Raw genomic sequence first — 26,834 nt, 5'->3', positions numbered from 1 at the left:
ATCATAAGATATCCTGGTATCAATGCAGTAGTGGCCATCAATCATAAGATATCCTGGTATCAATGGGTCAGGGAGAGAAGACGTTCAGTCCTGATCGGAGGGTGGACCTTGGAAAAGCCGTTTGCCGTGGGAGGTGGGCGTGCAGAGGGCGAGCTGCTGCAGTCTGGAACAGCCCAGCGGTGATTCGAATGGCTCCACCTACACAGATGACACAACAACAAGATGGAGTCAGAGAAACGTGATAACTCTTCCCAACTGACTCTCTTAGAATAACTACCTCAACCACTTCTACTAAAATAACCCCCCCCTTCCTCCTCCTCCTCCCCACCTCAACCACTTCTACTAAAATAACCCCTCCTCCTCCTCCTCACCCACTTCTACTAAAATAACCCCTCCTCCTCCTCCTCCCCACCTCAACCACTTCTACTAAAATAACCCCTCCTCCTCCTCCCCACCTCAGCCACTTCTACTAAAATAACCCCTCCTCCTCCTCCACACCTCAACCACTTCTACTAAAATAACCCCTCCTCCTCCTCCTCCCCACCTCAACCACTTCTACTAAAATAACCCCTCCTCCTCCTCCTCCCCACCTCAACCACTTCTACTAAAATAACCCCTCCTCCTCCTCCTCCCCACCTCAACCACTTCTACTAAAATAACCCCTCCTCCTCCTCCTCCCCACCTCAACCACTTCTACTAAAATAACCCCTCCTCCTCCTCCTCCTCCCCACCTCAACCACTTCTACTAAAATAACCCCTCCTCCTCCTCCTCCCCACCTCAACCACTTCTACTAAAATAACCCCTCCTCCTCCTCCTCCTCCACACCTCAGCCACTTCTACTAAAATAACCCCTCCTCCTCCTCCCCACCTCAACCACTTCTACTAAAATAACCCTTCCTCCTCCTCCCCACCTCAACCACTTCTACTAAAATAACCCCTCCTCCTCCCCACCTCAACCACTTCTACTAAAATAACCCTTCCTCCTCCTCCTCCCCACCTCAACCACTTCTACTAAAATAACCCCTCCTCCTCCTCCTCCTCCACACCTCAACCACTTCTACTAAAATAACCCCTCCTCCTCCTCACCTCAACCACTTCTACTAAAATAACCCCTCCTCCTCCTCACCTCAACCACTTCTACTAAAATAACCCCTCCTCCTCCTCACCTCAACCACTTCTACTAAAATAACCCCTCCTCCTCCTCCTCACCTCAACCACTTCTACTAAAATAACCCCTCCTCCTCCTCCTCCTCCTCACCTCAACCACTTCTACTAAAATAACCCCTCCTCCTCCTCCTCCTCCTCACCTCAACCACTTCTACTAAAATAACCCCTCCTCCTCCTCCACACCTCAACCACTTCTACTAAAATAACCCCTCCTCCTCCTCACCTCAACCACTTCTACTAAAATAACCCCTCCTCCTCCTCCACACCTCAACCACTTCTACTAAAATAACCCCTCCTCCTCCTCCTCCTCACCTCAACCACTTCTACTAAAATAACCCCTCCTCCTCCTCCACACCTCAACCACTTCTACTAAAATAACCCCTCCTCCTCCTCCTCACCTCAACCACTTCTACTAAAATAACCCCCCCTCCTCCTCCTCACCTCAACCACTTCTACTAAAATAACCCCTCCTCCAGAGTTACATTCTGTTTGTCACTGTCAGGACTGAGCGTCCTCCTCCTCTTACCTTGACCTGTTTATGAGGAGTTACATTCTGTTTGTCACTGTCAGGACTGAGCGTCCTCTTGGAAGGGGTGCTCTCAACCCCAGACCGAGCAGCTAAATGTGAACCCTTCCCCATGTGTCCATCCTCTACAGCGCTGCTGCTAGCCTCCATCTCGATCCCTTCCTCCTCCTCCTCCTCCTCCTCCTCCTCCTCCTCACAAGACCCAGGCTGCTCCTGAGAGGGGTCCTCAGAGCCGCTGTTCATAGGCGACCAGGTATATGCCTGACTGAAAGTGATGTCGTCCATTAGAGAGGTGTCTGAGGCATCTGCCTGAGGAGCTGTTGGAGGCTCATTTCTCCACAGCTTCCTGGGTAGGACCGACGTAGAGTGGGACTGGACACGATTGGCGTGAAGTGGGACTGCTACGCTGGGCGTAGAGAGGAGTCTGGGTGCTGCTATAGGGGTTTTGTAGGGGGTCCTTAGAGACCCGCTAGGTGTCTGTGAGGCCAGAGGAGTGGTCTGTGTAGGCCCGAAGCCTGGGGCTGCCCTGCGAGGTGTGCCCGGCTGTGGTTGGTTCTGGTCTGGTTGGTCCTGCCCCTCAGCCCCAGGCTGGACCAGCAGCTCTTTGACCAGGGTTCCCAGCCGGGTGTTACGTGGGATGATGCGTCTCTTGATGGCCGAGGCCATGCCCTCCTGCTTAGCTATGACATATACACGCTTCTGTCCCCGTGTCACAGCCGTGTACACGTGTTTCCACGTCTGGACGCTACCGTTACCCAGCACGTACACAATCGTCTCGGTCTCCGACCCCTGACGCACAGAGAAGGAAGGCACAGTACAACTGAAGAATTCCATCAGAGAAAATGTCTACTGAACTGCTTAGTTTAAATCATTCTCTCATCAGTTTATGAATGGAGACAGAGAGAATACACACACACACACACACACACACACACACACACACACACACACACACACACACACACACACACACACACACACACACACTGCAGTTTACATTCTCTCATCAGTTTATGAATGGAGACAGAGAGAAAACACACACACACACCTGGAAGGTGTGTATGGTCCTAGCCCAGGCGTGTTGCAGTTTACATTCTCTCTGCAGCTCCCTGAAGGAAACACACAGCTCCCGTCCGTCACCATCATCCAGAGTCAAGTACCTCTGCTTCCTGCTCCGCTGTGAGCCCGCCTCCTCCTCTGTCACGTCCTGTCATAGGAGGAGACACAACCCAAGAGCACGGCTCAGCCAATTAGAATTGAGCAGCTTACAGAATAGCCTAAAACACGTGTAACTATTGGTCCTCTCGTCTCTCACATGTTTAATGAAGAATATCTCTCCGTTACACAGACGCTCTTTATTCTTCTCTTTAGTTTTCATTTTGTCACCACTTCCGTCTCTCTGTGTGGCCCCGTTCCCTCTCCGTCTCTCCCCTCCGTCCAGACCAGGAAGTCTCCGCTTGGTCCTGTCCGTGTCAGATACGTAGCTGTTCTCCAAGTCCTCTTCTTCGGGAGACACTTCCTTGTTCCTGTCTGTGACGTAGCCGTTCTTTGTACAGCAGACTTTATCTCTCGGCTGGAAATCTAGTCGGTTCTTGTTGTTTCTGAGGTAAAAAGATCGACACATCAAACACAAATTATTTATCTATCAACAGATAAGGAGGCCAGCTGGGATTTCTAACAGAAACAAACGGGATCTAGGAGACGAGGCAAGTCTCCTCTGCCTCCTCACATTGCACATTCTTCCTTTTTACAACTGGTACAACAGCTCTATCTGGTGGTCCACTCATTACACAGCAGTAGAAACAATATCTCTTCTTAACCCCCCCCCCCCCCCAGTGGCAGAAACGTCATCTCTCCCTACAGCATCTCTTCCTATAGCAGTAGAAACAGCATCTCTTCCTATAGCAGTAGAAACAGCATCTCTTCCTATAGCAGTAGAAACAGCGTCTCTCCCTACAGCATCTCTTCCTATAGCAGTAGAAACAGCATCTCTCCCTACAGCATCTCTTCCTATAGCAGTAGAAACAGCATCTCTCCCTACAGCATCTCTTCCTATAGCAGTAGAAACAGCATCTCTTCCTATAGCAGTAGAAACAGCATCACTTCCTATAGCAGTAGAAACAGCATCACTTCCTATAGCAGTAGAAACAGCATCACTTCCTATAGCAGTAGAAATAGCAACTCTTCCTATAGCAGTAGAAACAGCATCACTTCCTATAGCAGTAGAAACAGCATCACTTCCTATAGCAGTAGAAACAGCATCTCTTCCTATAGCAGTAGAAACAGCATCACTTCCTATAGCAGTAGAAACAGCATATCTTCCTATAGCAGTAGACACAGCATCACTTCCTATAGCAGTAGAAACAGCATCACTTCCTATAGCAGTAGAAACAGCATCACTTCCTATAGCAGTAGAAACAGCATCACTTCCTATAGCAGTAGAAACAGCATCACTTCCTATAGCAGTACAGTAACTTACTTGGTGCGGTGGTCGCAGTAATGTTTGCAGCAAAGCTCATTGATCAAGACACACTCCTTCCTGAAAAACAAACAGCTACAGTTAAGATACAGGTCTTAATATAGATAACCCCTACTGTCCCTGTAGTATAGAGAACCCCTCTACTGTCCCTGTAGTATAGAGAACCCCTCTACTGTCCCTGTAGTATAGAGAACCCCTCTACTGTCCCTGTAGTATAGAGAACCCCTCTACTGTCCCTGTAGTATAGAGAACCCCTCTACTGTCCCTGTAGTATAGAGAACCCCTCTACTGTCCCTGTAGTATAGATAACCCCTCTACTGTCCCTGTAGTATAGAGAACCCCTCTACTGTCTACTGTCCCTGTAGTATAGAGAACCCCTCTACTGTCCCTATAGTATAGAGAACCCCTCTACTGTCCCTATAGTATAGAGAACCCCTCTACTGTCCCTGTAGTATAGAGAACCCCTCTACTGTCCCTGTAGTATAGAGAACCCCTCTACTGTCCCTGTAGTATAGAGAACCCCTCTACTGTCCCTATAGTATAGAGAACCCCTCTACTGTCCCTATAGTATAGAGAACCCCTCTACTGTCCCTATAGTATAGAGAACCCCTCTACTGTCCTTATAGTATTGATGGTATAGAGAACCTCTCTACTGTCCCTATAGTATAGAGAACCCCTCTACTGTCCCTATAGTATAGAGAACCCCTCTACTGTCCCTGTAGTATAGAGAACCCCTCTACTGGCCCTATAGTATAGAGAACCCCTCTACTGTCCCTATAGTATAGAGAACCCCTCTACTGTCCCTATAGTATAGAGAACCCCTCTACTGTCCCTATAGTATAGAGAACCCCTCTACTGTCCCTGTAGTATAGAGAACCCCTCTACTGTCCCTGTAGTATAGAGAACCCCTCTACTGTCCTTATAGTATAGAGAACCCCTCTACTGTCCCTATAGTATAGAGAACCCCTCTACTGTCCCTATAGTATAGAGAACCCCTCTACTGTCCCTATAGTGTAGAGAACCCCTCTACTGTCCCTGTAGTATAGAGAACCCCTCTACTGTCCCTATAGTATAGAGAACCCCTCTACTGTCCCTGTAGTATAGAGAACCCCTCTACTGGCCCTATACTATAGAGAACCCCTCTACTGTCCCTATAGTATAGAGAACCCCTCTACTGGCCCTATAGTATCTACGGTGTAGAGAACCCCTCTACTGTCCCTGTAGTATAGAGAACCCCTCTACTGTCCCTATAGTATAGAGAACCCCTCTACTGTCCCTATAGTGTAGAGAACCCCTCTACTGTCCCTGTAGTATAGAGAACCCCTCTACTGTCCCTATAGTATAGAGAACCCCTCTACTGTCCCTGTAGTATAGAGAACCCCTCTACTGGCCCTATACTATAGAGAACCCCTCTACTGTCCCTATAGTATAGAGAACCCCTCTACTGGCCCTATACTATAGAGAACCCCTCTACTGTCCCTATAGTATAGATAACCCCTCTACTGTCCCTGTAGTATAGAGAACCCCTCTACTGTCCCTGTAGTATAGAGAACCCCTCTACTGTCCCTGTAGTATAGAGAACCCCTCTACTGTCCCTATAGTATAGAGAACCCCTCTACTGTCCCTGTAGTATAGAGAACCCCTCTACTGTCCTTATAGTATAGAGAACCCCTCTACTGTCCCTATAGTATCGATGGTATAGAGAACCCCTCTACTGTCCCTATAGTATCGATGGTATAGAGAACCCCTCTACTGTCCCTATAGTATAGAGAACCCCTCTACTGTCCCTATAGTATCAACGGTGTAGAGAACCCCTCTACTGTCCCTATAGTATAGAGAACCCCTCTACTGTCCCTATAGTATAGAGAACCCCTCTACTGGCCCTATAGTATAGAGAACCCCTCTACTGTCCTTATAGTATTGATGGTATAGAGAACCTCTCTACTGTCCCTATAGTATAGAGAACCCCTCTACTGTCCCTATAGTATAGAGAACCCCTCTACTGGCCCTATAGTATAGAGAACCCCTCTACTGTCCCTATAGTATAGAGAACCCCTCTACTGTCCCTATAGTATAGAGAACCCCTCTACTGTCCCTATAGTATAGAGAACCCCTCTACTGTCCCTATAGTATAGAGAACCCCTCTACTGTCCCTATAGTATAGAGAACCCCTCTACTGTCCCTATAGTATAGAGAACCCCTCTACTGTCCCTATAGTATAGAGAACCCCTCTACTGTCCCTATAGTATAGAGAACCCCTCTACTCTCCCTATAGTATAGAGAACCCCTCTACTCTCCCTATAGTATAGAGAACCCCTCTACTGTCCCTATAGTATAGAGAACCCCTCTACTGTCCCTATAGTATAGAGAACCCCTCTACTGTCCCTATAGTATCAACGGTGTAGAGAACCCCTCTACTGTCCCTATAGTATCGATGGTATAGAGAACCCCTCTACTGGCCCTATAGTATAGAGAACCCCTCTACTGTCCCTATAGTATCAACGGTGTAGAGAACCCCTCTACTGTCCCTATAGTATAGAGAACCCCTCTACTGTCCCTATAGTATAGAGAACCCCTCTACTGTCCCTATAGTATCTACGGTGTAGATAACCCCTCTACTGTCCCTATAGTATAGAGAACAGCTCTACTGTCCCTATAGTATAGAGAACCCCTCTACTGTCCCTATAGTATAGAGAACCCCTCTACTGGCCCTATAGTATCAACGGTGTAGAGAACCCCTCTACTGTCCCTATAGTATAGAGAACCCCTCTACTGTCCCTATAGTATCTACGGTGTAGATAACCCCTCTACTGTCCCTATAGTATAGAGAACCCCTCTACTGTCCCTATAGTATAGAGAACCCCTCTACTGTCCCTATAGTATCAACGGTGTAGAGAACCCCTCTACTGTCCCTATAGTATAGAGAACCCCTCTACTGTCCCTATAGTATCAACGGTGTAGAGAACCCCTCTACTGTCCCTATAGTATAGAGAACCCCTCTACTGTCCCTATAGTATAGAGAACCCCTCTACTGTCCCTATAGTATCAACGGTGTAGATAACCCCTCTACTGTCCCTATAGTATCGATGGTATAGAGAACCCCTCTACTGGCCCTATAGTATAGAGAACCCCTCTACTGTCCCTATAGTATCAACGGTGTAGAGAACCCCTCTACTGTCCCTATAGTATAGAGAACCCCTCTACTGTCCCTATAGTATAGAGAACCCCTCTACTGTCCCTATAGTATCAACGGTGTAGAGAACCCCTCTACTGTCCCTATAGTATAGAGAACCCCTCTACTGTCCCTATAGTATAGAGAACCCCTCTACTGTCCCTATAGTATCAACGGTGTAGATAACCCCTCTACTGTCCCTATAGTATAGAGAACCCCTCTACTGTCCCTATAGCATAGAGAACCCCTCTACTGTCCCTATAGTATAGAGAACCCCTCTACTGTCCCTATAGTATCAACGGTGTAGATAACCCCTCTACTGTCCCTATAGTATAGAGAACCCCTCTACTGTCCCTATAGTATAGAGAACCCCTCTACTGTCCCTATAGTATCTACGGTGTAGATAACCTCTACATGTCTGACCACTCTACTGTGTAATGCATGTCTTACCGTCTGAAGGCAATGAACTGTGACGTGGCGTCATTCCTCAGTCCTGGAGCAGCTTTCAATAGTAGTTCGATAGCCACCTGAAGGTCTGAAAAACAACATCACATTGTGTTGCATTATATTGGTAGTGTTCTGTGTTTTCAGATGGAGTCCACGGTGTACTCACCATAGTCAGAGTCAGAGTCGGTGTTGGGCAGCAGGATGAGGATGAACCTCTTGTCTTCAGAGGGCATGGTGTAACTTCCATTCAGATCCAAGATGGCGTCGTAGTGGAGCGGTCTGAAACTACGATTCATCCCCATCTCTGCAATTCTGATTTTTTTTAAAAGGACAGACGCAGGATTTTTCTTTTCTCATGGTTGGTCATGGCATCAGGACATGACAAAAACAATCTTACAGAATTAGCCTTTTTTTTTTTTAAATCAAGAAAATTAGTTTAATATATCTGAATTTGCAAAGTTGTATCTAAAGTTTATTCTATCTACATACTGAATTAATTCATGGTTCTTTTTATTTTATATTATCAAATAGTCACTGTGGTATTTTTACGTTTGTGTGGAAACTAAAAGACAAAAACCAATGTCATATTTACTGTCCGGCGTTGTTGACGATGAGTTGAGACTCAGCTCTGTGATTGGTCCTCATCTCGATGGCCCAATGGGCTCGGCCCAGACTGTGGAACAGGTCGTACAAGGTGTTTCCTGGCTGGATACTGGGCAGCTGACGCACATCACCTAGACAAACAGGCAGACTGTGGAACAGGCCATACAAGGTGTTTCCTGGCTGGATACTGGGCAGCTGACGCACATCACCTAGACAAACAGGCAGACTGTGGAACAGGCCATACAAGGTGTTTCCTGGCTGGATACTGGGCAGCTGACGCACATCACCTAGACAAACAGGCAGACTGTGGAACAGGCCATACAAGGTGTTTCCTGGCTGGATACTGGGCAGCTGACGCACATCACCTAGACAAACAGGCAGACTGTGGAACAGGTCGTACAAGGTGTTTCCTGGCTGGATACTGGGCAGCTGACGCACATCACCTAGACAAACAGGCAGACTGTGGAACAGGCCATACAAGGTGTTTCCTGGCTGGATACTGGGCAGCTGACGCACATCACCTAGACAAACAGGCAGACTGTGGAACAGGCCATTCTTCCTGACGGGCTGCCCCCAGGTGGTGAAGGTAAGGAAACAAAATTTCCACTTTGCTGACCCTCAACACTGGGGCCCCACAGGGGTGCGTGCTCAGCCCTTTCCTGTAATCCCTGTTCACCCATGACTGAGTGGCCATGCACGCCTCCAACTCGATCATCAAGTTTGCAGATGACACAACAGTAGTGGGCTTGATCACCACCAACAACGAGACAGCCTATAGGGAGGAGGTGAGGGCTCCTCCCTATAGGCGTGTCAGGAAAACAACCTCTCACTCAACGTCAACAAAACAAAGGAGATGATCGTGGACTTCAGGAAAAAGCAGAGGGTTCACCCCCCTATCCACATCGAAAGGACAGCAGTGGTGAAGGTGGAAAGTTTTAAGTTCCTCGGCGTACACATCGCAGACAAACTGAAATGGTGCACCCACACAGACAGTGTGGTTAAGGAGGTGCAACAGCGCCTCTTCAACCTCAGGAGGCTGAAAAAAAAATGTGGCTTGTCACCTAAAACCCTGACAAAACTTTAAAAGATGCACAATTGAGAGCATCCTGTCTGGCTGTATCACTGCCAGGTACAGTAACTGCACCGCCCTCAACCGCAAGGCACAACACATCCCCTGCCCTCCAGGACACCTACACCACCCGGTGTCACAGGACGGCCAAAAGGATTATCATGAACAATAACCACCTGAGCCACTGCCTGTTCACCCCGCTATCATCCAGAAGGCGAGGTCAGTACAGGTGCATCAAAGCAGGGACCGAGAGACTGAAAAAAAAGCCTATCTCAAGGCCATCAGACTGTTAAACAGCCGTTACTAACTCAGAGGCTGCTGCCTACATACAGACTCAAATCTCTGGCCACTTTAATAAATGGATCACTAGTCACTTTAATAATGTTTACATATCTTACATTAGTCATATCTCATATGTACAGTTGAAGTCGGAAGTTTAAATACATTTAAACTCAGTTTTTCACAATTCACAAAACATTTAATCCTAGTAAAATTTCCCTGTTTTAGGTCAGTTAGGATCAACACTTTATTTTAAGAACGTGAAATGTCAGAATAATAGTAGAGATAATGATTTATTTCAGCTTTTATTTCTTTCATCACATTCTCAGTGGGTCAGAAGTTTACATACACTCAATTAGTATTTGGTAGCATTTCCTTTAAATGGTTTAACTTGGGCATCGATTTTGTGAATTGCACCAGTCCCTCCTGCAGAAAAGCACCCCCACAACATGATGCTGCCGGGCCTCCCGGGTGGCGTAGTGGTTAAGGGCGCTGTACTGCAGCGCCAGCTGTGCCATCAGAGTCCCTGGGTTCGCGCCCAGGCTCTGTCGTAACCGGCCGCGACCGGGAGGTCCGTGGGGCGACGCACAATTGGCCTAGCGTCGTCCGGGTTAGGGAGGGCTTGGTCGGTAGGGATGTCCTTGTCTCATCGCGCACCAGCGACTCCTGTGGCGGGCCGGGCGCTGTGCGCGCTAACCAAGGTTGCACGGTGTAGCCTCCGACACAGTGGTGCGGCTGGCTTCCGGGTTGGATGAGCGCTGTGTTAAGAAGCAGCGGCTTGGTTGGTTGTGTATCGGAGGACGCATGACATTCAACCTTCGTCTCTCCCGAGCCTGTACGGGAGTTGTAGCAATGAGACAAGATAGTAGCTACTACAACTACTACAACTACTACCACGAAATTGGGGAGAAAAAGGGGTAAAAAATATTATTTTTTTTAAATCATGATGCTGCCACCCCTGTGCTTGACGGTTGGGATGGTGTTCTTCAGCTTGCAAGCCTCCCCCTTTTTCCTCCAAACATAACGACGGTCATTATGGCCAAACAGTTCTATTTTTGTTTCATCAGACCAGAGGACATTTCTCCAAAAAGTACAATCTTTGTCCCCATGTGCTTTTCTGCAGGAGGGACTGGTGCACTTCACAAAATCGATGCCCAAGTTAAACCATTTAAAGGAAATGCTACCAAATACTAGTCTGGCTTTTTTATGGCGGTTTTGGAGCAGTGGCTTCTTCTTTGCTGAGCAGCATTTCAGGTTATGTCGATATAGGACTCGTTTTACTGTGGATAAAGATACTTTTGTACCTGTTTCCTCCAGCATCTTTACAAGGTCCTTTGCTGTTGTTCTGGGATTGATTTGCACTTTTCACACCAAAATACTTTCATCTCTAGGAGACAGAATGCATCTCATTCCTGAGCGGTATGACAGCTGCGTGGTCCCATGGTGTTTATACTTGTGTACTATTGTTTGTACAGATGAACGTGGAACCTTCAGGCATTTGGAAATTGCTCCCAAGGATGAACCAGACTTGTGGAGGTCTACAATTTATTTTCTGAGGTCTTGGCTGATTTCTTTTGATTTCCCCATGATGTCAAGCAAAGTTTGAAGGTAGGCCTTGAAATACATCCACAGGTACACCTCCAATTGACTCAAATTATGTAAATTAGCCTATCAGAAGCCTCTAAAGCCAAGACATAATTTTCTGGAATTTTCCAAGCTATTTAAAAGGCACAGTCAACTTATTGTTTTTAAACTTCTGACCCACTGGAATTGTGATACAGAGAATTATAAGTGAAAGTCTGTAAACAATTGTTGGAAAAATGACTTGTGTCATGCACAAGGTAGATGTCCTAACCAACTTGCCAAAACTATAGTTTGTTAACAAGAAATGTGTGGAGTGGTTGAAAAACGAGTTAATGACTCCAACCTAAGTGTATGTAAACTTCAACTGTATATACTGTATTTTATACCATCTATTGCATCATGTCATCGCTCCTCCATATATGTACATAATCTCATTCCATCCCTATAGAAGGTAGTTGTTGGGGAATTGTTAGATTAATTGTTAGATATTACTGCACTGTCGGAACTAGAAGCACAAGCATTTCGCTACACTCGCATTAACATCTGCTAACCACGTGTATGTGATTAATAACATTTGATTTGATTTTGATTTGACAAGGAGTTGGCTGGATAGTGGTCAGCTGACAGCATCCCCTAGACAAACAGTCAGTAAGTCCTAACCCTTAAGTCATTGCAGGGTTATTAAGCAGTGTAGTCTTAATGTCATTCAGATAATGGAGGAGTTTATTGGGATACAAGGTGATTTGTAGATCAGTGATTCCGAGCAGTCTAGTGGACCACATCGTGTTTCCCTTGTGTAGGACAGGAAGTCCATTGCATAGGACAGGAAGTCTTCACCTTACCTAACTCTGTTCCACCTTCACCCCCCCCACACACACACAAACACACACACGTGTTGGCATCACACTTTACATGTCGAACATGTACAGCTTAAACCTGAACTTAAAAAACGAACGTACCCAAGATGACGAACTTCCTGAGCTGTGCGTGCTTGGTGAGCATGGTGAGGACGGAGTGGAGGAGCTGAACACACACCAGACTGCCCTCGTCCACCACCAACACGCGCACAGACGCAAACTTCCACTCCTCAGGAGCCCCGTTGGGGTCTTTCTTGGCCTGCATGAAACTCCACACTACCTGAGAGGGAGGGGTGACAGGGAAGAGTGAACAGGAGGGAGGGGTGACAGGGAAGAGTGAACAGGAGGGAGGGGTTAGGTATCTGTGACCTCTGGAAGTGGCACTATATACAGTCGTGGCCAAAAGTTGAGAATGACACAAATATACATTTTCACAAAGTCTGCTGCCTCAGTGTCGTTAGATATTTTTGTCAGATGTTACTATGGAATACTGAAGTATAATTACAAGCATTTCACAAGTGTCAAAGGCTTTTATTGACAATTATATGAAGTTGATGCAAAGAGTCAATATTTGCGGTGTTGACCTTTCTTTTTCAAGACCTCTGCAATCCGCCCTGGCATGCTGTCAATTAACTTCTGGGCCACATCCTGACTGATGGCAGCCCATTCTTGCATAATCAATGCTTGGAGTTTGTCAGAATTTGTGGGGGTTTTTTTGTCCACCCGCCTCTTGAGGATTGACTCGATAAATGATTGATTCGATAAATGGTTGATTTAGGTGCAATCTTACTGGCAATAATATCTTTGCCTGTGAAGCCCTATTTGTGCAAAGCAATAATGACGGCACGTGTTTCCTTGCAGGTAACCATGGTTGACAGAGGAAGAACAATGATTCCAAGCACCACCCTCCTTTTGAAGCTTCCAGTCTGTTATTTGACCTCAATCAGCATGACAGCGTGATCTCTAGTCTTGTCAACACTCACACCTGTGTTAACGAGAGAATCACAAACATGACAGCTGGTCCTTTTGTGGCAGGGCTGAAATGCAGTGGAAATGTTTTTTGGGGGATTCAGTTCATTTGCATGGCAAAGAGGGACTTCGCAATTAATTGCAATTCATCTGATCACTCTTCATAACATTCTGGAGTATATGCAAATTGCCATCATACAAACTGAGGCAGGAGACTTTGTAAAAATGTATATTTGTGTCATTCTCAAAACTTTTGGCCACGACTGTTCAACACATGGCCCTGACTACTGATGTTCAACTGGTTCATTTAGAACAATATGGCCGCCCACAGTGAGTGGGAAAACCTGTTCTGTACCCGGCTAATAGCAGATAGTCAGAACTGGGTCAGAACCATTCTAGAAGTCATTCTAAGGGCAGAACTGTCTCTACTGTCCCTATAGTATAGATAACCCCTCTACTGTCCCTATAGTATAGATAACCCCTCTACTGTCCCTATAGCATAGAGAACCCCTCTACTGTCCCTATAGTATAGAGAACCCCTCTACTGTCCCTATAGTATCGATGGTATAGAGAACCCCTCTACTGTCCCTATAGTATAGATAACCCCTCTACTGTCCCTATAGTATCCATGGTATAGAGAACCCCTCTACTGTCCCTATAGTATAGATAACCCCTCTACTGTCCCTATAGTATAGATAACCCCTCTACTGTCCCTATAGCATAGAGAACCCCTCTACTGTCCCTATAGTATAGAGAACCCCTCTACTGTCCCTATAGTATCGATGGTATAGAGAACCCCTCTACTGTCCCTATAGTATCGATGGTATAGAGAACCCCTCTACTGTCCCTATAGTATAGAGAACCCCTCTACTGGCCCTATAGTATAGAGAACCCCTCTACTGTCCCTATAGTATCTACGGTGTAGAGAACCCCTCTACTGTCCCTATAGTATAGAGAACCCCTCTACTGTCCCTATAGTATAGAGAACCCCTCTACTGTCCCTATAGTATAGAGAACCCCTCTACTGTCCCTATAGTATAGAGAACCCCTCTACTGTCCCTATAGTATCTACGGTGTAGAGAACCCCTCTACTGTCCCTATAGTATAGAGAACCCCTCTACTGTCCCTAAAGTATAGATAACCCCTCTACTGTCCCTATAGTATAGAGAACCCCTCTACTGTCCCTATAGTATAGAGAACCCCTCTACTGTCCCTATAGTATCTACGGTGTAGATAACCTCTACATGTCTGACCACTCTACTGTGTAATGCGTGTCTTACCGTCTGAAGGCAATGAACTGTGACGTGGCGTCATTCCTCAGTCCTGGAGCAGCTTTCAATAGTAGTTCGATAGCCACCTGAAGGTCTGAAAAACAACATCACATTGTGTTGCATTATATTGGTAGTGTTCTGTGTTTTCAGATGGAGTCCACGGTGTACTCACCATAGTCAGAGTTAGAGTCGGTGTTGGGCAGCAGGATGAGGATGAACCTCTTGTCTTCAGAGGGCATGGTGTAACTTCCATTCAGATCCAAGATGGCGTCGTAGTGGAGCGGTCTGAAACTACGATTCATCCCCATCTCTGCAATTCTGATTTTTTTTAAAAGGACAGACGCAGGATTTTTATTTTCTCATGGTTGGTCATGGCATCAGGACATGACAAAAACAATCTTACAGAATTAGCCATTTTTTTTTTTTAAATCAAGAAAATTAGTTTAATATATCTGAATTTGCAAAGTTGTATCTAAAGTTTATTCTATCTACATACTGAATTAATTCATGGTTCTTTTTATTTTATATTATCAAATAGTCACTGTGGTATTTTTACGTTTGTGTGGAAACTAAAAGACAAAAACCAATGTCATATTTACTGTCCGGCGTTGTTGACGATGAGTTGAGACTCAGCTCTGTGATTGGTCCTCATCTCGATGGCCCAATGGGCTCGGCCCAGACTGTGGAACAGGTCGTACAAGGTGTTTCCTGGCTGGATACTGGGCAGCTGACGCACATCACCTAGACAAACAGGCAGACTGTGGAACAGGCCATACAAGGTGTTTCCTGGCTGGATACTGGGCAGCTGACGCACATCACCTAGACAAACAGGCAGACTGTGGAACAGGCCATACAAGGTGTTTCCTGGCTGGATACTGGGCAGCTGACGCACATCACCTAGACAAACAGGCAGACTGTGGAACAGGCCATACAAGGTGTTTCCTGGCTGGATACTGGGCAGCTGACGCACATCACCTAGACAAACAGGCAGACTGTGGAACAGGTCGTACAAGGTGTTTCCTGGCTGGATACTGGGCAGCTGACGCACATCACCTAGACAAACAGGCAGACTGTGGAACAGGCCATACAAGGTGTTTCCTGGCTGGATACTGGGCAGCTGACGCACATCACCTAGACAAACAGGCAGACTGTGGAACAGGCCATTCTTCCTGACGGGCTGCCCCCAGGTGGTGAAGGTAAGGAAACAAAATTTCCACTTTGCTGACCCTCAACACTGGGGCCCCACAGGGGTGCGTGCTCAGCCCTTTCCTGTAATCCCTGTTCACCCATGACTGAGTGGCCATGCACGCCTCCAACTCGATCATCAAGTTTGCAGACGACACAACAGTAGTGGGCTTGATCACCACCAACAACGAGACAGCCTATAGGGAGGAGGTGAGGGCTCCTCCCTATAGGCGTGTCAGGAAAACAACCTCTCACTCAACGTCAACAAAACAAAGGAGATGATCGTGGACTTCAGGAAAAAGCAGAGGGTTCACCCCCCTATCCACATCGAAAGGACAGCAGTGGTGAAGGTGGAAAGTTTTAAGTTCCTCGGCGTACACATCGCAGACAAACTGAAATGGTGCACCCACACAGACAGTGTGGTGAAGGAGGTGCAACAGCGCCTCTTCAACCTCAGGAGGCTGAAAAAAAAATGTGGCTTGTCACCTAAAACCCTGACAAAACTTTAAAAGATGCACAATTGAGAGCATCCTGTCGGGCTGTATCACTGCCAGGTACAGTAACTGCACCGCCCTCAACCGCAAGGCACAACACATCCCCTGCCCTCCAGGACACCTACACCACCCGGTGTCACAGGAAGGCCAAAAGGATTATCATGAACAATAACCACCTGAGCCACTGCCTGTTCACCCCGCTATCATCCAGAAGGCGAGGTCAGTACAGGTGCATCAAAGCAGGGACCGAGAGACTGAAAAAAAAGCCTATCTCAAGGCCATCAGACTGTTAAACAGCCGTTACTAACTCAGAGGCTGCTGCCTACATACAGACTCAAATCTCTGGCCACTTTAATAAATGGATCACTAGTCACTTTAATAATGTTTACATATCTTACATTAGTCATATCTCATATGTACAGTTGAAGTCGGAAGTTTACATACACCTTAGCCAAATACATTTAAACTCAGTTTTTCACAATTCACAAAACATTTAATCCTAGTAAAATTTCCCTGTTTTAGGTCAGTTAGGATCAACACTTTATTTTAAGAACGTGAAATGTCAGAATAATAGTAGAGATAATGATTTATTTCAGCTTTTATTTCTTTCATCACATTCTCAGTGGGTCAGAAGTTTACATACACTCAATTAGTATTTGGTAGCATTTCCTTTAAATGGTTTAACTTGGGCATCGATTTTGTGAAGTGCACCAGTCCCTCCTGCAGAAAAGCACCCCCACAACATGATGCTGCCGGGCCTCCCGGGTGGCGTAGTGGTTAAGGGCGCTGTACTGCAGCGCCAGCTGTGCCATCAGAGTCCCTGGGTTCGCGCCCAGGCTCTGTCGTAACCGGCCGCGACCGGGAGGTCCGTGGGGCGACGCACAATTGGCCTAGCGTCGTCCGGGTTAGGGAGGGCTTGGTCGGTAGGGATGTCCTTGTCTCATCGCGCACCAGCGACTCCTGTGGCGGGCCGGGCGCTGTGCGCGCTAACCAAGGTTGCACGGTGTAGCCTCCGACACAGTGGTGCGGCTGGCTTCCGGGTTGGATGAGCGCTGTGTTAAGAAGCAGCGGCTTGGTTGGTTGTGTATCGGAGGACGCATGACATTCAACCTTCGTCTCTCCCGAGCCTGTACGGGAGTTGTAGCAATGAGACAAGATAGTAGCTACTACAACTACTACAACTACTACCACGAAATTGGGGAGAAAAAGGGGTAAAAAATATTATTTTTTTTAAATCATGATGCTGCCACCCCTGTGCTTGACGGTTGGGATGGTGTTCTTCAGCTTGCAAGCCTCCCCCTTTTTCCTCCAAACATAACGACGGTCATTATGGCCAAACAGTTCTATTTTTGTTTCATCAGACCAGAGGACATTTCTCCAAAAAGTACAATCTTTGTCCCCATGTGCTTTTCTGCAGGAGGGACTGGTGCACTTCACAAAATCGATGCCCAAGTTAAACCATTTAAAGGAAATGCTACCAAATACTAGTCTGGCTTTTTTTATGGCGGTTTTGGAGCAGTGGCTTCTTCTTTGCTGAGCAGCATTTCAGGTTATGTCGATATAGGACTCGTTTTACTGTGGATAAAGATACTTTTGTACCTGTTTCCTCCAGCATCTTTACAAGGTCCTTTGCTGTTGTTCTGGGATTGATTTGCACTTTTCACACCAAAATACTTTCATCTCTAGGAGACAGAATGCATCTCATTCCTGAGCGGTATGACAGCTGCGTGGTCCCATGGTGTTTATACTTGTGTACTATTGTTTGTACAGATGAACGTGGAACCTTCAGGCATTTGGAAATTGCTCCCAAGGATGAACCAGACTTGTGGAGGTCTACAATTTATTTTCTGAGGTCTTGGCTGATTTCTTTTGATTTCCCCATGATGTCAAGCAAAGTTTGAAGGTAGGCCTTGAAATACATCCACAGGTACACCTCCAATTGACTCAAATTATGTCAATTAGCCTATCAGAAGCTTCTAAAGCCAAGACATAATTTTCTGGAATTTTCCAAGCTATTTAAAAAGGCACAGTCAACTTATTGTTTTTAAACTTCTGACCCACTGGAATTGTGATACAGTGAATTATAAGTGAAATAATCTGTCTGTAAACAATTGTTGGAAAAATGACTTGTGTCATGCACAAGGTAGATGTCCTAACCAACTTGCCAAAACTATAGTTTGTTAACAAGAAATGTGTGGAGTGGTTGAAAAACGAGTTAATGACTCCAACCTAAGTGTATGTAAACTTCAACTGTATATACTGTATTTTATACCATCTATTGCATCATGTCATCGCTCCTCCATATATGTACATAATCTCATTCCATAGTTGTTGGGGAATTGTTAGATTAATTGTTAGACATTACTGCACTGTCGGAACTAGAAGCACAAGCATGTCGCTACACTCGCATTAACATCTGCTAACCACGTGTATGTGATTAATAACATTTGATTTGATTTTGATTTGACAAGGAGTTGGCTGGATAGTGGTCAGCTGACAGCATCCCCTAGACAAACAGTCAGTAAGTCCTAACCCTTAAGTCCTAGCAGGGTTATTAAGCAGTGTAGTCTTAATGTCATTCAGATAATGGAGGAGTTTATTGGGATACAAGGTGATTTGTAGATCAGTGATTCCGAGCAGTCTAGTGGACCACATTGTGTTTCCCTTGTGTAGGACAGGAAGTCCATTGTATAGGACAGGAAGTCTTCACCTTACCTAACTCTGTTCCACCTTCACCCCCCCCACACACACACAAACACACACGTGTTGGCATCACACTTTACATGTCGAACATGTACAGCTTAAACCTGAACTTAAAAAACGAACGTACCCAAGATGACGAACTTCCTGAGCTGTGCGTGTTTGGTGAGCATGGTGAGGACGGAGTGGAGGAGCTGAACACACACCAGACTGCCCTCGTCCACCACCAACACGCGCACAGACGCAAACTTCCACTCCTCAGGAGCCCCGTTGGGGTCTTTCTTGGCCTGCATGAAACTCCACACTACCTGAGAGGGAGGGGTGACGGGGAAGAGTGAACAGGAGGGAGGGGTGACGGGGAAGAGTGAACAGGAGGGAGGGGTGACGGGGAAGAGTGAACAGGAGGGAGGGGTGACGGGGAAGAGTGAACAGGAGGGAGGGGTGACGGGGAAGAGTGAACAGGAGGGAGGGGTGACGGAGAAGAGTGAACAGGAGGGAGGGGTGACGGGGAAGAGTGAACAGGAGGGAGGGGTGACGGGGAAGAGTGAACAGGAGGGAGGGGTGACGGGGAAGAGTGAACAGGAGGGAGGGGTGACGGGGAAGAGTGAACAGGAGGGAGGGGTGACGGGGAAGAGTGAACAGGAGGGAGGGGTGACGGGGAAGTGTGAACAGGAGGGAGGGGTGACGGGGAAGAGTGAACAGGAGGGAGGGGTGAGGGGGAAGAGTGAACAGGAGGGAGGGGTGACGGGGAAGTGTGAACAGGAGGGAGGGGTGACGGGGAAGAGTGAACAGGAGGGAGGGGTGACGGGGAAGAGTGAACAGGAGGGAGGGGTGACGGGGAAGAGTGAACAGGAGGGAGGGGTGACGGGGAAGAGTGAACAGGAGGGAGGGGTGACGGGGAAGAGTGAACAGGAGGGAGGGGTGACGGGGAAGAGTGAACAGGAGGGAGGGGTGACGGGGAAGAGTGAACAGGAGGGAGGGGTGACGGGGAAGAGTGAACAGGAGGGAGGGGTGACGGGGAAGAGTGAACAGGAGGAAGGGGTGACGGGGAAGAGTGAACAGGAGGGAGGAGTGACAGGGAAGAGTGAACAGGAGGGAGGGGTTAGGTATCTGTGACCTCTGGAAGTGGCACTATGTACAGTCGTGGTCAAAAGTTTTGAGAATGACACAAATATTAATTTCCACAAAGTTTGCTGCTTCAGTGTCGTTAGATATTTTTGTCAGATGTTACTATGGATACTGAAGTATAATTACAAGCATTTCATAAGTGTCAAAGGCTTTTATTGACAATTACATGAAGTTGATGCAAAGAGTCAATATTTGCAGTGTTGACCTTTCTTTTTCAAGACCTCTGCAATCCGCCCTGACATGCTGTCGATTAACTTCTGGGCCACATCCTGACTGATGGCAGCCCATTCTTGCATAATCAATACTTGGAGTTTGTCAGAGTTTGTGGGTTTTTGTTTGTCCACCCGCCTCTTGAGGATTGACTCGATAAATGATTGATTCGATAAATGGTTGATTTAGGTGCAATCTTACTGGCAATAATATCTTTGCCTGTGAAGCCCTTTTTGTGCAAAGCAATAATGACGGCACGTATTTCCTTGCAGGTAACCATGGTTGACAGAGGAAGAACAATGATTCCAAGCACCACCCTCCTTTTGAAGCTTCCAGTCTGTTATTCGACCTCAATCAGCATGACAGAGTGATCTCCAGTCTTGTCAACACTCACACCTGTGTTAATGAGAGAATCACTGACATGACAGCTGGTCCTTTTGTGGCAGGGCTGAAATGCAGTGGAAATGTTTTTTGGGGGATTCAGTTCATTTGCATGGCAAAGAGGGACTTCGCAATTAATTGCAATTCATCTGATCACTCTTCATAACATTCTAGAGTATATGCAAATTGCCATCATACAAACTGAGGCAGGAGACTTTGTGAAAATTAAGCATTTGTGTCATTCTCAAAATTTTGGGCCACGACTGTACAACACATGGACCTGACTACTGATGTTCAACTGGTTCATTTAGAACAATATGGCCGCCCACGGTGAGCGTGGCCGCCCACGGTGAGCGTGGCCGCCCACGGTGAGCGTGGCCGCCCACGGTGAGCGTGGCCGCCCAAGGTGAGCGTGGCCGCCCACGGTGAGCATGGCCGCCCACGGTGAGCATGGCCGCCCACGGTGAGCATGGCCGCCCACGGTGAGCATGGCCGCCCACGGTGAGCATGGCCGCCCACGGTGAGCATGGCCGCCCACGGTGAGCATGGCCGCTTACAGAAAACAAGTGGAAAAATTGACCTACAAATTACACAAATAATCCTTTGTAAACCATGAAAATGATAAAACACTTCAGCTGTTTATTTTGGTCTCACCGAAACCTTTCTATTACAGAGACAAAGCCTACATGGACAGAGAATGTGACTAGCTTTACCCAGGCTAATGTTTGCCATTCAGAAACCTGTTCTGTACCCGGCTAATAGCAGATAGTCAGAACTGGATCAGAACCATTCTAGAAGTCATTCTAAGGGCATAACTGTCTCCTGTACCAACCTGGTGCAGGGTGTAGGCCTTGAAGCAGGTCCTCTTGGTGAGCAGAGACGCAGCTCTCCCTGTGGGTGCTGTTAGTAACACCTCGTCCTCTCCCTGTAAAACCCACGACGACGACTTCTTCTCGTCCTTTACCTCCCCCTCTAACTGAGAGAGGAGACTCTTCGACAGGGCTTCTTCCTCCCACGCATCGGCTTCCTCCCACGCCTCAGACCCCAAGGAGTCATTTTCAAAGTCCCAGCATGCCTTCCTGACCTCCTTCTCTGGGCTCTGCTGCAAGGCGGCCTTGAACACCAGACTCACCACCGTTGTCTTACCACAGCCCCCCTTACCGCTGATCACCGTCACCGGATTGAAGCAGATCATCTCTGCTGCACGTACCTGGTCTGGGTCTAAATCTACTGGAGGAGGGCCCTGGTCTGGGTCTAAATCTACTGGAGGGCCCTGGTCTGTAGGGGCTGGTTCAGGTTTGATGTGGTCTGGGACAGAGTATCCGCTGGCTGTTCTAACAGCAGCACTAGTACGGTCTGTCTCTGCAGCGCTGCCATCCATATCATTCATTCAGCTCATCAGCCTTCCGCTCTGCGTCGGAGTCCACTTCACCTTGATCCTCCCTACTCCCTCCATCCCCTCCCGTCTTCCTCAGCCTCTCCAGAGCTGAAGCAGTCAGCACCTCTATGACATCCAGAGGTATAACCCAGGGCTCTTCCTGCACCAGACAGCGTAGGCACTCAGCTATCCCAGTCTCATAAGAATGCAGGTTCTGCAGCGCCACCTTCTGGCGATCCCGTACCACGACGCCCAGCTCTTTGAGGAAGTGGACTGCGTCCCACACCTGAATGAAAGAACGAAGCGAATTAACTACATTTGAAAATTCAAAATAAATACATATGGAGCTGCCTCAGCCAAACGAACCAACAAACAATACATGAAACACAAAGTGGACAGACGGATTTATTCTGTGTTCCTCGTACCTCCACCTCCATCACGGAGCTACACCCTCTCCTGACCTCGTCACACAGGGTGGGGAGCTCCGTGTAGGTACTGCCCGTCCTGCAGCAGTGGTTCTTCAGAGAGTCGTAGACTCGCAGGGCGTTACGCTGCTTCAGAGGGATCTCTTCGAAGAGTTTACACTCATGGAAGGATCTCAGCTGAGCCTCGCAATGGACCACCTTCAACTCCTTGTACATAACCTAGAGAGAGAGGGGAGTAGGGGAGAGAGGGAGTAGGGGGGAGGGAGGAGAGGGGAGAGAAAGAGAGGGAGGGGGGAGTAGGGGGGAGGGAGGAAAGGGGAGAGAAAGAGAGGGGAGTAGGGGGGAGAGGGGAGAGAAAGGGAGAGAGGGGAGTAGGGGGAGGGAGGAGAGGGGAGAGGGGAGAGAAAGAGAGAGAGGGGAGTAGGGGGAGGGAGGAGAGGGGAGAGAGGGAGGGGGGAGTAGGGGGAGGGAGGAGAGGGGAGAGGGGAGAGAAAGAGAGAGAGGGGAGTAGGGGGAGGGAGGAGAGGGGAGAGAGGGAGGGGGGAGTAGGGGGGAGGGAGGAGAGGGGAGAGAAAGGGAGGGGAAGTAGGGGGGAGGGAGGAGAGGGGAGAGAAAGAGAGAGAGGGGAGTAGGGGGAGGGAGGAGAGGGGAGAGAAAGGGAGGGAGGGGGGAGAGGGGAAAAGTGAGAAGCGATTACTCAAGATAATGAATTATTTTCTTATTTGAGTTCATGTCAAAGCGTGCATGGCAGATTGGAGGGATGCGATGTGATACTTCACTGCTGGATTGGTCCGATCGAAGACTACAGAAACTGTTGACAAAGTATGTTAACCAACCACAGTCCACAAGCAGCCAGGAGGTTACGCTTACATAGTTAAAGCCCAGCTTCCAGACGTCCGTCTTGATCATCTCCTCTATTTTGGCCAGCAAGCTGAGATCCTCCTCTTCCTCCTCCTCCTCCTCTATCTGTGTAGCACCCTGTGCCGCAGGATGTTTTTGGCTTTTCTTTCCCCGACTCAGGAGCTCTGTGAAGCGCCCTGGCAGTAGGGTAGGCAGGTATCTCATCACATGGGGGTACAGAGAGGCAGCAGTCACGCGCATCCCTGCAACTGACAGACATACCGATGACATGAGCTGTGTTCCAGATACCCATACTAAATGTTAGTATACTGTAAACCAACGGTAACATTTCAGTTGAGCGCGCTAGGGCTTCACACGTATACCGGAAGCTGATGCTGTTGCTGTTGCTATGCAACCTATTGCTAGCTTGTTAGCGTAACAAATTACTAGCTAGACTTCGGGTGTGTTCGTAACTTCGATCTGGGAGTGCCAGAGTGCGCTCTGGCCGTTTGTAAATTCAGGGCGTTGTCAGATTCAACGGGTGTTGAGCGTTGGTAACTAACTGTGCTGCTGGTAACTAACTGTGCTGCTGGTAACTAATTGTGCTGCTGGCAACTAACTGTGCTGCTGGCAACTAACTGTGCTGCTGGCAACTAACTGTGCTGCTGGCAACTAACTGTGCTGCTGGCAACTAACTGTGCTGCTGGCAACTAACTGTGCTGCTGGTAACTAACTGTGCTGCTGGTAACTAACTGTGCTGCTGGTAACTAACTGTGCTGCTAGTATGGTATAGTATGGTATAGTATGGTATAGTTAGTATGGTATAGTATGGTATGGTTAGTATGGTATAGAATGGTATAGTATGGTATAGAATAGTTAGTATGGTATAGAATGGTTAGTATGGTATGGTATAGTATGGTATAGAATGGTATAGTATAGATTGGTATAGTATAGTATGGTATAGAATGGTTAGTATGGTATAGAATGGTATAGTATGGTATAGAATAGTTAGTATGGTATAGAATGGTTAGTATGGTATGGTATAGTATGGGATAGAATGGTATAGTATAGATTGGTATAGTATAGTATGGTATAGAATGGTTAGTATGGTATAGAATGGTATATTATGGTATGGTTAGTATGGTATAGTATGGTTAGTATGGTATAGAATGGTATAGTATGGTATAGTATGGTTAGTATGGTATAGAATGGTATATTATGGTATGGTTAGTATGGTATAGATTGGTATGGTTAGTATGGTATAGAATGGTTAGTATGGTATAGAATGGTATAGTATGGTATGGTTAGTATGGTTAGTATGGTATAGAATGGTATAGTATGGTATGGTTAGTATGGTTAGTATGGTATAGAATGGTATAGTATGGTATGGTATAGATTGGTATGGTTAGTATGGTATGGTTAGTATGGTATAGAATGGTATAGTATAGATTGGTATAGTATAGTATGGTATAGAATGGTATAGAATGGTATGGTATAGAATGGTATAGTATAGAATGGTATAGTATGGTATGGTTAGTATGGTATAGAATAGTATGGTATAGAATGGTATAGTTAGTATGGTATACTATAGAATGGTATAGAATGATATAGTATGGTATGGTTAGTATGGTATAGAATGGTATAGTATGGTATGGTATAATATAGAATGGTATAGAATGGTATGGTATAGAATGGTATAGTATGGTATAGTATGGTATAGAATGATATAGTATGGTATAGTTAGTATGGTATGGTTAGTATGGTATAGAATGGTATAGTATAGAATGGTATAGTATGGCATAGAATGGTATAGAATGGTTAGTATGGTATAGAATGGTATAGAATGGTATAGAATGGTATAGTATAGAATGTATAGAATGGTATAGAATAGAATGGTATAGTATGGTATAGAATGGTTAGTATGGTATAGAATGGTATAGTATGGTATAGTATAGAATAGTATAGAATGTATAGTATGGTATAGAATGGTATAGTTAGTATGGTATGGTTAGTATGGTATAGAATGGTATAGTATGGTATGGTTAGTATGGTATAGTATGGTATGGTATAGAATGGTATAGTTAGTATGGTATGGTTAGTATGGTATAGTATGGTATGGTAGGAGTATTCGAACACAGCTATGGTCTTTACTCACAGCACTTCATATTACCAAAACACATCAGGGTCTAGATGTATCTCTCCCCCACGTCCACCTACCTGAAACAGAGACCAAGGCTTTAATCTGCTGTGCCAAAGCCCTGTGCTGCTCTCCTTCCTCAAACTCAGCCAGAACTTCCTGCAAGTTAGCAAACTCCACCTTCCTTCCCATCGGCAGCCAAGCAAAGAAGGGGACGACAAACTGTGCGTCCACGCCGCAGGCGGTGAGGAACAGAGACAGGACAGAGTGGTCCGGGTCTCCCTGGAGGTCTGAGCGAAGGCGGTAGGCAGGGTAGCCCCGTAGCACCAGCTTGCCCTTGGCAGCGCGGGTCGTGCAGGTAGCCTCCCACCACGGGTCCTTCAGACTGAACCGGCCCATTACTCTGCATCTCTTACCAGACACGCTGTCCAGGAAATCAACTAGAACGGACATGGGATAGAAAATGAAACAATTACACAAGATAGTTAGTTATTGAGCTGACTAACGTTAGGTAGCTAGATCATCAGCATGCATTCATCGTGGTGGATTGTATGATAGTGTTTTGTGGGAGGTGTGTATAATTTGTGGGAACGTTCCAACAGGAATCTGTAACAAAAACTTGGTAAAGTACAAGGTTGGCAACAAACAACGCATACAAAAGTAGCATGATCAATTCACCTAGCTAACTAAATGCCGAACAGGCATCAACTCACCACGTAGCTTATTCTTAATGTTTGTTCGTAGGCTACCAGAGAGAGGACAGATATTTTTACGGAATAAACATGCTGAATGGAAAAAGCCCACCCTCTCTACCCGGTATCTTATTCTGCCGCTATACAACTTTGTATACGTTGTTTTGTTGGCAACCTTGTACTTTAACAAGTTTTTGGTTACAGATTCCTCCTGTTGGAACTTTCCCACAAATTATACCCACCTTTCTGTGGGTGTATTAGTGTCACCAACAAGAGATAAACCAGATTGAACAAACTATATAAATTACAGTAGACTCCTCTCTACAGTAGGAGAAATTACAATCAATACAAGCTCGACCGACAAGAGTGACACTGTCGCTGTTCCTTTACACCGAATGATTGGCAACTTGCTTGTTAGATAAATATGCCTAATTTGTTGCAAGTGACAACCCCATTAGCTAGTTAGGTTAACTTCTACATGTGCATTTATTAAAACTATGATGATCTGTCAACGACCACTCACCTTCGTTTCGGCCCGGTACGGAGGAATTAAACACATGTCCTCCTGAACTAACGCTGTCCATCTCTTTCATATCCAGAAAATCCGGCTGTGCATCTTCTTCCTCCTCATCATCTTCCCAATCAGAGTCGTCATTTTCGGAGTTTTTAACCTTCTTTTCGGGTAAAATGTAACCTACTAGGACTCTGTCACCAAGAGGACACCCCGACTGTGACATTTCTGTTTTGTTTTGCTTATTTCGCGCGTCAATTGAATTTGACAGCTGACATAAAAACAAGGAAGTGGCAAAGCGGAAGTGCTTTTGCCTTTTTTCCGAGGCA

At 46.7% G+C, this 26,834-nt stretch overlaps 1 protein-coding gene across 1 annotated transcript; it reads right to left on the bottom strand.

Annotated features, from left to right (window-relative positions):
• Nucleotides 1-12: 12 nt before the first annotated feature.
• LOC139394549 (DNA helicase B-like) lies at nt 13-26,731 on the bottom strand. The gene is given in 15 exon segments (XM_071142640.1): nt 13-198; nt 1,695-2,483; nt 2,743-2,901; nt 3,010-3,295; nt 4,174-4,233; nt 7,796-7,880; nt 7,959-8,104; nt 15,024-15,165; nt 18,934-19,111; nt 21,355-21,907; nt 21,909-22,186; nt 22,326-22,544; nt 23,196-23,434; nt 25,383-25,742; nt 26,518-26,731. Coding segments are annotated over 15 exon segments (3,822 nt in total). The 3' UTR covers nt 13-84.
• Nucleotides 26,732-26,834: the final 103 nt, after the last annotated feature.

This window comes from Oncorhynchus clarkii, unplaced genomic scaffold (assembly GCF_045791955.1).
Source record: "Oncorhynchus clarkii lewisi isolate Uvic-CL-2024 unplaced genomic scaffold, UVic_Ocla_1.0 unplaced_contig_3996_pilon_pilon, whole genome shotgun sequence".
Taxonomy (NCBI): domain Eukaryota; kingdom Metazoa; phylum Chordata; class Actinopteri; order Salmoniformes; family Salmonidae; genus Oncorhynchus; species Oncorhynchus clarkii.
This window is presented reverse-complemented; position numbering and strand designations above follow the sequence as displayed.